The 16,551-nt window shown below is 47.0% G+C and overlaps 1 protein-coding gene across 8 annotated transcripts in view; it reads left to right on the top strand.

Annotated features, from left to right (window-relative positions):
• Positions 1 to 2,659: 2,659 nt before the first annotated feature.
• The window catches only part of Fam193b (family with sequence similarity 193 member B), a 32,018-nt gene continuing 18,126 nt past the window's right edge, over positions 2,660 to 16,551 (top strand). For 2 of the 8 annotated variants that reach the window (XM_032919602.1, XM_032919599.1), the window contains exon 1: positions 2,660 to 2,940. In XM_032919602.1, coding sequence (XP_032775493.1) covers positions 2,731 to 2,940 — 210 coding nt within the window. In that variant the 5' untranslated portion in view covers positions 2,660 to 2,730. The other 6 variants (XM_032919605.1, XM_032919600.1, XM_032919604.1 and 3 more) reach the window with 6 other exon arrangements.

Genomic DNA, 16,551 nt, shown 5'->3' with positions numbered 1-16,551 from the left:
AGAGTTGTCATTCTGACGCCTTGGGTCTGGGTGTCTGGTTATGGTTATTTTATAAATTATAGATAATCATTTTATGGGATAATTTGGAAATGATCATAATTCTGAAATAGATGGGATGATTACTAAATTTATCCTTTTTAAAAAGATTTATTCATTTTTATTTATATGAGTACACTGCCGCTGTCTTCAGACACACACCAGAAGAGGGCATCAGATCCCATTACAGATGGTTGTGAGCCACCACGTGGTTGCTGGGAATTGAACTCTGGACCTCTGGAAGAGTAGTCAGTGCTCTTAACCTCTGAGCCATCTCTCCACTAATATCTGTCATGAGGTTTAGATTTTTGGTTGTACATGGTAGCACCCAATTGTAATCATGACACTTAAGGGGATCAATTCAAGTTGGACACCAATGTGGTCACATAGTGAGTTCAAGACTAGGGTAGCTAATTAATGACACACTGTTTCAAAAAACCAAAAATAGGTTCGGTGACATAGCTCAGTGGTAAAAGCACTTGTCATCAAGCCTGATGATCTGAGTTCAGTTCCTAAAAAAACAACATGGAAGAAAAAAGGACCAAGTCCCAAAGTTGTCCTCTGAGCTTCCACATGCACACAGTGACACACACACACACACACACACACACACACACACACGTGTTGCACGTTGGGTCTGAGGTCACAGAAATAATGGCACAGACCACAGAAATCCAAAGTCACACAAAAGCAGCTTTTATTCACCAAGTGATACAGAGATCTAGCTGGACTAGAGATGCTGTCAGGTTTGGGAGCTGAAGCTATGACTGATACCAACAATGACCCCACAGGCCTTTTAAAGCAGAAGACCACCAACAGGTCTGAAGGGAAGATTAGGGTGATGGGTCTAGCAACCTTACCATGATTGGTTGTGGTTAGGGGCTTTCCAGAGGTCCAGTTTTGATGGGTCTGTGGTGGCCCTGGCTATCCCAGAGAAAGAAGGTTGGCAAGTATTTCAGGATCTTTGAGAAGGCCGGATGTTCCTCCCCTTCTTGATTGGTAGACTCTAGTCTTAGAACATTTGTGGCTTTTTCTTGAATTGGGGCCATGCAATAAATGGAGGACAGACTCAAGATGGAGCAAGTAAGGCCAAGCAAGTTTAACCAGTCCCATCCCATCCACACACACACACACACACACACACCTACACACACACACATACACACCACACACCACCCCACACACACACACACATACCCACACACACACACACACACCCACACACACACACCACACACACACATACACACACACCACACACACACACACACACACACACACACACACCCCACACACCACACACAACACACACACACACCACACACACACCCCACACACATCACACACACACCACACACACACCACACACACACATCACACACAACACATACACACACACACACAAACATCACACACACATCACACACACACCACACACACATCACACACACACACACCACACACACACACACACCACACACCCAAACCCCACACAGACACCCATACACACACCCCACACACACAAACACAAAAAACACACAAACACAAAAAAAAACAAAACCCCCACACAAAAACAAACACACACCCCAACCAAAACAACCCACACAAACACACCACCACCACACACACACACACGTGCTATTGAAACAATAAGATAAACAGAATAATTTTTAAAATTTGATTTACTTTTTGCTAGTCAAAACTCCAGATTCTGTTCTGGTTGATGGTATCAATATAAATTCCATGTGTAACTACCAAAAAGTTTCAGTTTCACTCGACAAGGCATAAGATGACAGCACTGGAAACTTTAACAAAAAAATAATTTTTTTTTTTTTTTGGTTCCGTGTGCCTGTATTTTCTCCCACACAAAAATGGATGGAGGTGACATTTTAACAACTAAATGCTTGGCTGTTAAACATTTCTAATTTTGCTTTGTGGGTTAAAGTCCTCTCTTGCACATACCGCTTCAAAAAAAAAACATTGCCATAGTATGTGCTTTAATAATTTCATCCTTGTCGATCATATTATGTATTTAAGTGACCATCTTTCCCATCAGCCTCAAGAAGGACCTGGGTCTGGGTTCTGTAGTTCTAGCACAGAACGCGAGGCTCTAAGTGAGCAACAGATTACAAGTAAAGACCTGCCTGTTTCCTTGGTGTCTTTCGCCTCAGGCTGACCACAGGTGTGGTGGGATGATATCTAGGAATCTTCGGTAGGCGTTTTGCAGCCAGTGCTTGTCCATTGCAGAATGGGAATAATTCGTACCTGTCTCCAAGTGGGATAGGGAGGAGCCAAGAGATGAGTGTGAAAAGTTCTCAGCAGAAATTAGTAATTCGCTCATCATGTAACGGACAGTTAAGCTCCTAGGCCCCCTATCACAGCACCAAACGTGTTTCTCCTGTAGGTACGCAGCCTTTCGGATTAGTGCTTAGGACAGGATCTCGTCCGCCCTGGGCTAGTCTCCTGGGAAGCACAGGGAGGTGGCCTTATTAAAAATGGCGCTGGCGGCTTCGGAGGCAACTGCGGCGGCGCGGACTCAGCGTGCCCTCTGACCTGTTGGCAGCAGGCGGGGAGGGGCGCCGGGCGCCGCCATATTGGCTGTTGTCCTGTGAGGGGAGCGGCGGCGGCGGCGGCGGCGGCGGCGGCGGAGGCGCGAGAGGAGTCAGCGAGCGGGGGAGCGGCGCGAGAGGTAGCATGACTCGGAGGCGGAGCAGGCCAAGCGGCGGCGCGGGCCGGCGGGAGCGGGCACGGACTGCGGGGCTGCAGAAGCCCCAGGCGCCCGAGCCGCAGCCGCCACCAAGCCTGGAAGCGGGAGCGGGTGCAGGGCCCCCGGAGGTGCCTGCGGAGCAGGATCGCGACGGACCCCGAGAGGAGGACGAGCCCAAGCTGGCTCCAGGCCCTCAGGTAGGACCGAGCAAGACGACTCCGACTGCCCGTCTGCTTACACCTCCCCAGAGCGGGAGCGGGAGTGGGGCGGGATTGGGCATGGACCATGCTGTGGGTCTGGGGCCAGATGCCAAGTCCGGAGCAGAAGCTTTCAACCCCTTTGCCGGGAATGGAGGCTGGACCCCTCTCCAAAGCCAAAGCTCAGCCAGCCCTCTTGCGACCCTTCTAAAGCTACCCGTTCAACCCCTACTCCGGAGCTAAATGTTCTGACCATTTATGCTCTCTGAGATTGGCTCAGATCCTGAGACCACCGCTTAGTTCTCTCCCCTTCCACTTCCCTTTGAGTCCACCTGATCCCTTGGCCCCAATAAGATCATCATCTCAGGGCGCCGGAACCTGCAAGGTTGCAGCCTCTGTGCGCCCCCCGCCCCCAGCAGCTTCAATCCTTCCCCTGCACCGTCTGCCTCCACTACCCTCAACAGCTGTACCTCTGCATCTGCCTTCTGGGATCTCCCTCCTTTCCCTACCCAGCAGAACAGTTGGAATAGAGAGTCAGGCGGCCCCAGAGACTTAGAACTCCACTAAAGAGAAAACCCTTGTTCTCTTACCTCCTGTCCCATAAGGCGCCCCCACTCCCACCCCCACCCACTCCAGTCCACTAGTTTGGTGAATCCTGCGATAGTAAGAGTTTTCAGGAGGATTCTCGAAAGCTTCCAGCTTGCCACCTGGAAGGTCACTTTCTTTTGAGCAAAAGAGAAAACAGGAGAGGCCGGGGTGGCGTGGGCCACAGATGCTCAGGGAGGGTTGTGGCACCCGGGGCTGGGTGGCTTCCCCTAAGCTTGCTCTGACAAAAGAGTTTTGAGTTGGTTTTTTGGCTGAGCCTGCCGAGGAAGGCAGGCCCCTGCAGGAGTCTTGGAGGGTCGGATGCAGCGCCCGGATGAGGATGAGGCGTGGCGGAAGATGCGTTTGGCTCTGCAGACACTGCATCGGGCAGCAGGGGACTCTGGGAGGCTGGTGCAGCCTGAAGGCATGGCTCTTGACAGCCTTCTAGTAGAATCTCTGGAATTGTGCATGTGAGTGGGGATGCCATGTGGGGTACCATTCCTAGAAAGCTTTCCCTGACTCCCCCAGTTACACCGGTGCCCCCTCTGTGCCCGCAACCCTCTTTGCTTCCCTCTAATAGCACCACTCCTTCTGTGATGAAACTTGTTGATGTGTCTGTCCCAAGCCCTGAACTGTGAACACCAGGGGGTAGGAGGGTGCCATTTTTGTGCTCCTCCGTGCCTGACCCAGGCTTTGCCTATGCCGAGAAGTAACTAGGTGAATGAGGGAGAGATTGAATCAGGCCAGAGCCTGTGCTTATTGTAACCCACTTTTGATGCTGGTCTCCTTTGTGTCTGGTATCACGGTGAGAGGATTTTAATTAATGAAAATGCCTCACTTCTAGAATGTCAGGACCATGCCCAACATCCCGCTGTGCAGCCTAGGCTGTCACAACTTGGATTGTGCTCCTCCTGGGTCTCGAGTTCAAGCAAATGTTGCTTCCCCATCTAACCTGTTTTGACCCCCCACTAAGAGTCTTGTTATCTAGCAGAGGGCGGTGGAGCCAGCTGTCCGTTGTCCTCTTCCTTTCCCATTCAGACATACAATGCTCTAGGGTCCCTGTCCCATAGAGCCCAGAAAGTTTGGATGGTGTCTTAACCTTTTAGTTTCATTGAAATACAACCGTCCCCAAAAATTAGAACTTAGATTAGTTGCTCCGGTCCACATTTTTACAGATTCTTGTCTCTGCTACTGCTTGACCTAGGAATTCATTCCTTCATTCATGCCGGGCGATTAGCATACCTTACTTCTAACCTCTCCACCTCCCCTGTATTCTCCTCAGCATCCAGCACTAATGTGACGTATTAACCAATAACACAGTTCTTTGTCTGCGTTCCCATACAAACCGTAGAATGCAGGAGCTTTGTCAGCTAGTCACCAGATCCCTGTCCTAGTGATTATCAGACATCAGTAAACAAACTAGAGAATATCACTGCCATTACCCTGTTCTCAGATGGGGACACAAACCCACAGCAATTAAACATTTACACAAATGACTCCTCCTTATACAAAAAAATCCAATCACATAAAGATTCACTCTTACAGAAGGGGACTGAAACATCAACTCTGATTGGGCCCTACTGTTTGCTGAGGGTAGAAGTGAAATGCAAGAAATAGCTATTTGTGCTCTGGTCAAAAGTTCCTGGTGTCGGGGTACAAGTTGGTCACTGCTCTGTCCACTCTCAAACGTTTCTTAAGGATCTTGGTTTGCAACCTTCCTCACTTTTGTCTGGATGTAGAGTGGATAAGGAAGGTGAAATTTGGTGTTAATGTTACCTGCTGAACCAAGTCCATGGGTGGCAAATAAGACCACATCCAGCCCACAGACTCATTCTTAGATCTAAAACTCATACACTGTTTTATCTTTGTTTCTAATCTTAACGTAAGCTGGTATTTTGAAGCAACTGTGTGGTAAGGGGCGGCAGTTTGTGCCTGTAATTCTGTTCCAGCACCCAGGAGCTGAGGAAGGAGGACAGCTTTGAGTTTAAAGCTAGTCTGCACTACATAGCAAGTTACGGGCTAGCCTAGTCTATATCAGCCATCAGTAACAATAGGAAAGAATGAAGTAAAGTGTGTTTCATATTGCATTTGTGCCTCTCAGGACCCTGATGTCTTGCTGGTGCTGAGCCCATGTCTCTATAGAGTCCTCCTGAGCGCTTGAGTGACAGAGCTTCCTTAGGTAGCCTTGCTCAGGCCTCATGGTTCTCTCTGTAGCTCTTAGCTCACTCATATAACCTGACACTTTCGGATACAATGTCTTAAGATTACTTGGGATCCCGAAAGGCCTTTCAGTTTTTCTAGCCCACTAAATCTGGTCTATTCACCCAAATTCCCCAACCCTCTTTTATTTCAAGATAAAGCTTAAACAGGTACTGTCTTATTAGCCAAGGGTGGTAGGAAGGTGGAGGCAGGTCAACTCAGAAAACCTCAAAGCAGTCCATGGAGGAAGCAAGAACAAGTTGACAGACTTGAGTTCAGCTCCCCACCTTTCCTCCTGCCCTGTGTCTCAGAGCTGTTTCTTTCCCTGTTAGAGTGAGAGAACGTGAAACGGCCTGGAGCTCAGAATCTCTTCTGGGTGGCCAGAGCCAGCCTCACCTACTACTTCTACCAGCTGACTTTAGTCCCAGACCATTCAGCTTGCAGCCTGTGTGTGTGTGCTTAGAACCCTGGAGGCTTGCTAAGGAAGCTGGGGTTGGCAATGAGTTCACCCTTTCCCTCTCATCTCTGCATCGTCTCCTGGGACAACCCAGTTTAGTGCAAAGGGCCTCCAGAGACCTGGCTCTTCCCATGCTAAGAGTAAGTCTGTTCCCTTGAGGAACTGGCTGAGGTGATCAGTCGGTACCGTTATTGAAACCATTTCATTCTGCTTAATTCACTCAGCAAGCTTCAAAATGATCCCTGCAACCAGGGCCTTTGTCTGAGGCACATAGAAGGTCAAGGTAGTTCCTATCCTCAGACCTTCCCCTGCATGTCTGTGCTACTTTCACGGCCAGTGGGAGGACATGGTCTGAGGGGCCACCCTGCCTAGAACCACCTAGTTCTTTTTGTAAACCAGAAAGGGCTCTCTGCAAAAATGACACCCGATAATGACGACTTGCCCACTCAGTTTAAAGATTTTAGTTTCTTTAAGATGTCTTAGAGTTACTAGCTTAATGTCTAATAATAGATAGATGGTTATGATCTAACACTTACTGTACCTAGAAATTTTTAGAATGGGGACCATTTTAGTTAAATCACTTTAAGGGTATATGTTTGTTATGCGTAATCTTCATTGCTCAATACATAGCTGTTGGATACCTCACAGTGCGGGCTCACTGGTACTCACTCAGGCCAGGCATATCATGCTGTCACACCTAGAGTGTCACACCCAGTGTCCTCCTGCCTAGCAGTCATTTATTCTGCCAACACTAAGTGAGCCCTTGATACCAGACACTGGACTAGCTGCAAAAGGAGAAGGGAATCAAACCTGGTTCCTGTCCTGAGGGAGCTAATATGGTATGGCAAATCCTGTATTCTCTGAAGTGGCCTTTGGGAGTGCTTTAACCCTCCTTGGTTTGTAAAATGACCATGAGTCCAGGCTTACGTGGTTAATGTTAAGGACCAGCGAGTCAAACCTGTCAAATACTCGGCACAATGGTAGCTATGACTGTAGGTGCTTACTGCTTTAGATGCCCAAGACATGGTAACCCAGGGAATGCTGAAGCAGAGACTCATCGTCATGGTTGAATGTCTCCAGAAAGTAAGGTAGAGAAAGGCAGCAGTGCCTATAACATCAATTCTCAACCTTCCTAACGTCGTGACCCTTTAATACAGTTTCTCGTGTGTAGTGACCCCCCAACCGTAACACTGTTTTTGCTGCTACTTCACAACTGTAACTTTGCTTCAGTTAATTGTAATGTAAACATCTGCTATAAGAACCCTGTGAAAGGGTCCCCAAGGGGTCAGGACCTGCAGGTTGAGAACCACTAGTCTACAAAGAAGGATAAGCAGTGTCTGGACTCACTTGGAGAGCAGGGAGAACGCAGGCTATGCTCCACTGCAGGCGGTTTGGGCAGTTGAGAAAGTAAGGGATGTGTGAAGTAGGGAGGCAGATGGTGTGGTCGACCCTCTGAGACACAGTGTGAGAACGTAAGTCTGTGGGAGAGGCAGCTGGGACTGCTCTCTACTCCGATTCTCCTCACCTCAACCTAAGTAATGGCCACATCCTTTGTTCAGCTCTATCCCTGACCTATCCAACTAGGTCCATTTCTAGATTCTTGTAGGTGATTTTGAGTGTGGCTGGATCTGAGAGCTGCTAACTTAAGGAAGTCTAGCATTGTGTTTTGTTTTGTTTGGTTTGGTTTTAAGGGGCTAGAGTCTGAGGATAAAGCTCAATGGTAGAAAATTTGTATAAGGTTTAAGGTCTGGGGGGTTGGGGATTTAGCTTAGTGGTAGAGCGCTTGCCTAGCAAGCGCAAGGCCCTGAATTTGGTCCCCAGCTCTGAAAAAAAAAAAAAAAAAAAAAAAAAGGTTTAAGGTCTGGGGTTTGATTCCTAGAATCATGTTTTTTAAAAAACAAACAAAAAAAAAACGGGCTGAAGAGTTGGCGCAGGTTTAAGAGCACTGGCTGCTCTTCCAGAGGATCTGGGTTCAATTCCCAGCACCCACATGGTGGATCGCACTATAATACCTGTTCCGGGGAGCCCGACACCTTTTGACCTCTATGGGCACCAGACACGCATGCAGACAAAACATTCATACATTTAAAATTTAAAAACAAAAGCGCTCACTTTCCTCCACTTCTCGAGTTGACTATTCAGCTGGTAGGCTTCTGTTGTGTAATAGCCTACTGTGTGTCTCTGCTGAATGATCAGAACACGGTGATTCTTGGAACACTGTCTGTCTTTGGAGGCATTGTGGAGATAACAGATCTAAACAATTGAGGTGTGTGAGATAGGGCCATGCCTGGTGGTGCATGCCTGTGGTTCCAGCATTGAAGCGGAGGTCAGTGGATCTCTGTGATGTTGAGGCCAGCCAACCCTGTTCTTTCTTTTGTTTGTGTGTTTAAGGTAGGCAATCACTCTATTGTAGAGAGCCCTGTTCCTTCTGACTGTGAACTTAGGGGATTTGTAATGGGGAAAAGGAGTCCTTCTTGGGCAGGTAAGACCTCAGGAAAGAAAAGCTTGTATCCTAGGAAGGGTCTGAGTTTCCACCCTTTGTATCCTCCTCATCCTTCAAACTGGCTAGGCATCAGCAGAGTAGCAGGAGGGATGCTGCAGTTTATAACCTGCCCACCTCCCCTTCATCCACCCAAAGCTCCGGCTCCCCTTTCGATTTACCCACTAGAATAAATGGAGTAGGTATCTTTATTCTGAAAAGGGGTGTGGGAAGACTAAGGCAGGAAGAAAGGACAAGAGGAGCTGCTAACTGAAGATCCCCTAGAAAACGAGGGCCATGTTTTATAACATGGGGGTTCAAAGACGCCTTGAAGGTCACTGTTTAGTTCTCTGTCCTGTGCTTCAAGTAATACATTTGGTTTGGGCAAGTCTTACTTAGTAAGTTTCCCTATCATTTCTTCCAGGGCAGAAGAGGAAAGAAACTAACGGGTATTGCGCACCTACTGTGTGCCAGACCCAGGCCAGGTACTTTACATAATTTATTTCCTTCTGTCCTCACAACTCTGTGAAGTATGGTGTTATTCCCATTTCATAAACTGAGAAACCTGAGACCCAGAATTTGAGTACTTTCAAAATACTGAAAATGGCAGAACGAGGATTTGAACTTAGAACAATGTCTCCAAAGTTCATGCTCTTTCCCAGTGAGAGACCTGTCCTGAGTGGTAGAGCAGCAGTTGGCCCAAGCATCTGGGTAAATGAGCAGCTTGGGCTCTCTCTGGCTGCTTGTACTGAAGCAGATTGAGTGTGTGGGTTAGGCCTGTGGGATCATCAGGATCAGCCGGCCTCACTGCATCTCCTTACTCAGCTTAAACGACCTGAGAGTTCTCTACCATCTTGGCCGTAGAGAAGGAAGCGATTTTCTGCCTACTGGAAGGGGCCGTGCTTGAGTAAGAATCACAGTAAATGTTCTAAACCATCGCAGCTCTGATTTCCAGTGTTCTGAGAGTCTTAGTTCTCTCTCATTGCTGTCCCGCCAGCCATCTCTCCAGCATAGCCGGTCAGGACAGGGACTGGTTTTGCTGTTTTAAATTCCATTCCTGATGCTAAGTAACTGAGACACTGAGCCATAAGGGCTTTACATTCCGTTTATTTAATGAACACCTGCTGCGTGGCAGGCAACAAGCCATACTTGGTTTCTGGACATACATAAATGATCTCCATGCCTCAGAGAGCTACGTTCTGCCAGAAATACGGCACAGCGTGACAGGTGTTACCCTAAAAGACTTGTTTTAACTTAGAAGCTTCAGAAAGTTTCATTGACCTCTGGCTAGGATCTGGTGGGGTGCTAGGAATTACCAGAGTTGTCCAGTGTGTGGAGCAAAGGCGGACATGAGAAACTGTAGCTGCTGTAGCCATCTACTTTGCCTGGGCGTCAGGGAAGCTCTTGGAGTTTAGTGTCTTGAGAGGGTAGTGTTCTCCTGGGCTATTTCAGAAGAGAATTTGGAACCTGTCGCAGAGCAGCTGGCTAGATACAGCATGTGTCTTGGGAAATCTGGTACAAACATGCATGAACTCTTGGGACGGAGAGGAACTCCTGGGAGGAGACTAGGCTAAATGTTGAAATTCAGTCCAGCTTCAGAACAGATCTTGGCACCTGTCTGGTCTGCTAACCAGGGCTGTTTTCTGACACTTGACAAACTGGACCACAAAAGCCAACGTAAAAAGTCGAGTCATGCCCCAAAAGCTGCCTCGACACACCACAGCTATATAATTGTTGATAAGGATTATTGCCTAGCACACAGTAGGCCCGGGGTTTGATCTCAAGAACTGGGAGAAAAGACTAATAATGTTTAAGTTAGCACATTAATATAAATCACAATTCTTATTAAAAAAATATCTATGTAGGGCCATGCGATGGCCCAGTAGGTCAGGTCTCCTGCCTCCAAGCCTGGTGAGCTGAGCTCAGTCCCTGGGACCCTCATGATGCGGGGAGGAGACTGCTGAAGTTGTCTTACTGTTCACACGTGTGTGTACTGTGTGCTCCTGTGCATGAAAGCTATATATTTAACTTTATATATTAAGATAGGATGGTCCTGTTTTCACTTTTGCAAATTTTTTAATAGAGTTAAAATAGAGGAGGCGTGCTGTGTAAGCGTGAGGATCAGAGGTTAGCCAGTCTGGTGATGTGTGTCTATAGCCCCAGCATGGAGCTAGGGGTACACGCGAAGGCAAGAGGCTAGCTCAGGCAAACTGGCCCACCAGCCAGCCTGGCCAAAAATGACAGGCCCCAGGTTCAGTTTGGAGCCACCTGGTCTCAAGGAAATAAGGCAGAGAGGGATAGAAGGAGGCACTGCACATCCTCCTCTGGCCTCCAATGCACTTCTGGGTACAGGCACCTGTACACACCCTGCCCACCATGCAAAAGCCATAGCTCAGTGTTAAGTCTTTGTATTTATTTTACGTTAAAAATCCATTGTCTGATCCTCGCACAGTTTTGCATCCCTTCAATCCCAAAACTGCACATCTCTGAGTTCAAGCCAGTCTGGTCCACGAGTGAGACCCTACCTCCAAATAAGAGTGAAAACAGTAAAGTCTGGGGTGCACCTAGCACTGCAGACGGAGTCCTCACAAATGTATAATGCTGGGAAACCGTGCTTTATAGTCACTGGGAAATGGATTTTATTCTCATGCCAAAAAGTACCATCGGGCAGTCACACTGATTCCTCAGACGCTCTGAGGCTCACAGAGGTGGCACAAGTTTTCCCAAAGTCTAAGTTTTTATTTGTTTATATTTTCACTCTGTAGCCCACTCTGGCCACAAACTCATGGTAGTCCTCCTGTCTCAGCTTCCTGAAGTGGTGGGATTAGAGGTATGAGCCACAGTGTCAACTTTCAATTTGAATTTTTAATTGAAAGCTTGAATTTTTATCTTTGGCCACAAATATGTGAGTTTTTCTTGAAGTAATGGGCTTATTTTTATTTATTTTTTTTGAGAAAATGTCTGCTAATATTCTTGTCTAAATATCAGAGACATTCTTTCAAGGAAAAACTGGTATTGCATGAAATTAAAAAAGAAAAAAAAAGAAACTCCTTTAACTTAATGCTTTTTGGACCAAGCAGAAATCGGGTTTGTAGGGAAGTAGAGACACCAGATTCAGTGGCTGAAAATCCCAGCTCCCTGAAGTCTGGCTCCCTGCTCTGGGATGTGCACACTACATCCAGGTTCCTGTGAGCCATCCGTCACTATAGAGACTCTAGAAATCTTTTTGTCAAGATACAAAATCAACAGAACACTAGAGTTTTTTCTTCATGCTTTGCTTTAGACTAACCCTGTACCCCAGAGGCTCTGAAATTTAATCTAAGGTGAGTGGGAACAATTAGCTGCTGCCCAGGGATTCTGGGTTTAAGAATTAGTTCCCTGAGCCTTTGTGAAGAAAAAAACACTGGATGTTTTCATTCACTTGATGACCATGTTTTGGTTCAGAAATAACAAGACAGCTTAGAGAAGAGCTTTCTGAAAGCCAGGGTTCACAGACTCAAGGCGTAAGGGACTTCGTTGGCCAGAGTTGAAAAATAATGGGTACTGCAGTTAGAAGGAGCCACAGCTTTAATGGAAAGAATTGTTATATCTCTTAGGTCTTGGGCACCTCACCACCCTTACCAATGAATGATACAGGCTGGCAAGAGGTCTTAGCAGTAAGATCCATACTGCCAAGGCTAATAACCTTAGCTGAATTCCTGGACCCACACAGGAGAAAGAGAATTTCTCCTGAAAACTGTTCTCTGACCTTCCCCCGCTTGCCATTGTGTACACGTACCCGAACATTGCATGCGTGCACGAGCGCGCGCACACACACACACACACACACTCAATGTAGTTTCAGAGTGAAAGCTGGAGAGATGGCTCAGTGGTTAAGGGTATGAACTACTCGGGTTGGGGATTTAGCTCAGTGGTAGAGCACTTGCCTAGCAAGCGCAAGGCCCTGGGTTCGGTCCCCAGCTCCGAAAAAAAAAGAAAAGAAAAGAACAAAAAAAAGACTATGAACTACTCTTGCAAAGGCCCTGAGTTTGATTCCCAGCACCCACGTTGAGGTGACTCACAACTGCCTATAAATTATTCCTGATATCTCTGGCTTCCAAAAGTACCTGTAAACACACACAGGCATAATTAAAAATAATGAAAACCTACTTAGAAAAATAAATAAAAATTAAAGCAGATATGAAAATGTCAAGAGACAGACATGGAGGCATACCCCTGTAGTCCTAGTGCTCTGGAGGCTGAGGCAGGAAGACCATGAGTTCAAAGGTAGCCTGGGCTTACAGTGAATGCTGCCCCCCTCCCCTATTTATTTTCCTTGAGACAGGGTTTCTCTGTGGAGCCTCTGAAGGCTGTCCTGGAACTCACGCTGTAGAAGACCAACTTTAGACATTGCTCTGCCTCTGCCTCCCAAGCACTGGGGTTAAAGGTGTACCTGCTGTCACCCCAATACCCATCCCTGGCTGAGACTCTTTCTCAAAACAAGAAACAGAGCAAATCTAGCCCCACAGCACCTTGTGTCCAGAGAAAGACATCAGAGACTGAGCTTTGGGGGTGGCCCTTCCAAATTGCATGGTCCTGAAAAAAAGGATGTAAGTGTGCTAGACTTCAGAGGGCTAAGCCCTCGTGTAGCCTTGTTAGAGCAAACAGCCATGGGGCTACTTTAGAAATTAAGTGCCTACTGTCTTGATCCCAGTCACTGAGTGGTTTTTTTTTTTTTTTTTCTACAGTTGCTTAGACCTTAGATGGTGTCTGTGCTTCAATTAAAGCTTAATTAGTGTTCCATGTTATTTCTTCCTTTATCAGGAAAGAGCCTGCCCTATAGAATGACTTTCATTAATGGCTAATTCATTTATTTTGTGGCCTAATTTAGCTCTAGAAAGAGTCACACTATTTTCTTAGCTGGGAACATGTTACTGTAATCCTTGCAGATTTGAAATTGGAGCCAGATAGGTAGAGGGGCAGGCTAGAGAGGTGAGGCCCTGCTCTCTGGGAAGCAGTAATCTCAAGGCTGGCCTCACCAAGCTGCCTGCTCAGTGCTGTGAAGATGCTTCACAGAGCTGATGAGTGAGCCGTGAGCTAGGCTCGGCTGCTCCAACACTCGGGAAGACAGGTGGGCATAAATTCGAGGGAGTCTGGCCTACATAGTGAGCTCCAGGACAGCCATTCCTCTCTAGGATGGTCTAGAGGGGTGTGGACTTACACTGAGGCCTTTAAGGCCTTAGCTCTTGTCAGGAAATGGAGATGAGCAGGTCTTAAGTAGAAGACTCCCTTTAGCAAAGGGAGGAGAAGCAGGGAGGTGCAGGTATTGGGGACTTAAGCTTGTGACTTTCTAGGGTTAAAGGCAGAGACTCAGATATTCAATAGAAGCCAGACAAGGAGGTGTATAACTAATCCTGTCACATAGATGGCTGAAGCAGGAGGATTACTACAAGTTTAGGGCAGCCTCAGCTATACTGTGAGATTTTGTCAACCCCCAAACCCCACCCCCAAAAAGAAATCTGAGGTCTTGCATTCGTTGTATATGACAAGTTCTCGCTTGTATAAGATTCAGTATCATAATCCCGTCTTCAGAGGGAGTAAGCAGGACCTAGTCAGTATCATACAGCTCATGCATGATGGTCGCTCAGGAGGAGTACCAAAGCCAGTGCTTCCTGCTGACCACAGCACTTCCCACAATTACTTTGACTCCGAGTGCAGTCACATTGGTCACACACTTAAAATTATAAGAGTTCTGCATTTGCTTTTGAAAGAAAGTAGAGGGACTGGAGAGATGGCTCAGCGGCTAAGAGCACTGACTGCTCTTCCAGAGGTCCTGAGTTCAATTCCCAGCAACCACATGGTGGCTCACAACCATCTGTAATGGGATCTGATGCCCTCTTCTGGTGTGTCTGAAGACAGCAACAGTGTACTTGTATATGATAAATAAATAAATCTTTAAATAAAAAGAAAGAAAGTAGAGAAAGCATTTTTTTTTTTTTTGGTTCTTTTTTTTTTCCGGAGCTGGGGACCGAACCCAGGGCCTTGCGCTTCCTAGGCAAGCGCTCTACCACTGAGCTAAATCCCCAGCCCGAGAAAGCATTTTTAAAATTTATGTATATAATATTTTACCTACATGTGTGGCTATGTACCATGTACCTGCCCAGTGCAAGCAGAGGCCAGAAGAAGGGAGTGGGCCCTCTGGAAATGGAGTTAAGACACTTTTGTGACCTTCCATGGAGCTGCTGGGAGTCGAACACAAGTCCTCTGGAAGGACAGTCAGTGCTTTTATGCCACCTCCGCAGCCCTGAGAAAGCGTTGTTCTGAACTATGGGCATACACGATACACTTGGGAGTCATTGCTCAAAACCATATCAGCCAGGCATAGTGGTACTCACATTTAGGGAGGCAAAGACAGGTGAATCTCTTAAGTTCAATGCTAGCCTGACCTACATAGTGAGTTCCAGGCTACCCTATGGCTACATAAATGCTCTTCCCCCCCCTCCCCACCCCAAAAAGCATAAAACCAAAATATTTTAAACCCCTATATATTGTACTGTATAGCGTATATAAAAATTTTACATGTACCTGTTCCTCCTGATTTTGATCTCTAGCATGAAGAAGAGGAGAAAAGACTGATTTAAAGGATATTTTTACTATTTTCAAGCTTTTCTTCCTGACCAGACGTGCTGGCACATGCCCATAATCCTACCTAGCACTTAGGAGTAGGTGCAAAAAGATGAGGAATTGGGGACCACCCCTTGCTAAATAATACTCAAAACCAGCCTGACCTTCGTGAGACCCTGTCTCAAAAAGATAAAACAAGAAAATACCTAGCAGCCACAACCCCATGTCATGATTTTAGGACCATTGCGTCCTAGTGAGGGGAGAACTGTCTCGAGGGTCCTCGTCCTGGGTTGCCATGGCATTCTGACATACCACTAGGGTCTAAGCCCTGCGTGCTGGGGCCTTCCCCTGTCTACCGGCACTTGACTATAACTCACCTTACACCTTTGAAAAATGTCCTAAGTGCTGTTCTCAAACGCTTCACCTTTGGGTCAGTGAGATGGCTTAACAGCTACAAGGACTTACTGCCAAATTGACAACCTGAGTTCAGCCCCCAGGACCCACATGGTGAGAGGAGAGAGCAACTCCAGCAACTCGTCCTCTTACCTGTGCACACATACACACAACACACACATTCTTATGTTTACATTTACAAAGTCCTCCTTTGCCTTCTCCCTACCATCCTCGTTACCCTGCCACATTTGTGAAGTGACACAGATGAGCTCCATTTGCACTCACCATTAAGCAGCTGCCTCACTCATTGAGACAGCCCTTGACTGTGTGTTATAACTTCACTGTGAGATGTCCGTATCCCTGAGGTTCTCTCCCCAGGCCTTACACTTCCCTGAGTCTTTCGTTATACGCTTGTTGCTGCTGGTTCCTTTCTTTTGTGAGAAACCAGGGACCCAGGTTAGTGATGACAACATGGCTGACTAAAGGATACTCTGGTCCCGATTCATTGTGAGAAGGTGACATCACAGGAAACAGCACACCCTTACAAATACATTACCTAATGGAGGGTAAACTTGAAAGTTACACGCAAGTTGTCTGCTGCTATGAACAAATTGCCTGCAACCTAGTCACTTAACAGTTCCATTTATTATTTCTCCTGAACCTGCTGCTTGATGGGGTGTTCCTGCGCTCTAAGCAGGCCTGCTTGGTTTCAGCTGGGCTCACTGAGATCTGATCAGCTGACTGGTTAGGCAGGAACACTCCTATTTTCTCCAGGTCCCACCTGTGTGGCAGGAGTCTGGCCATTCCCTCATGGTCATGCGGGCCATCCATGCAAGGATACAAGAAGTGCACATACACTATTTAGATCGGTGCTGGCAGCTGGTCTGCTAACTCC

This window comes from Rattus rattus, chromosome 14 (genome assembly GCF_011064425.1).
Source record: "Rattus rattus isolate New Zealand chromosome 14, Rrattus_CSIRO_v1, whole genome shotgun sequence".
NCBI lineage: Eukaryota > Metazoa > Chordata > Mammalia > Rodentia > Muridae > Rattus > Rattus rattus.
The sequence above is the reverse complement of the archived record's forward strand: the minus strand, read 5'-3'. Positions and strand labels throughout refer to the sequence as shown.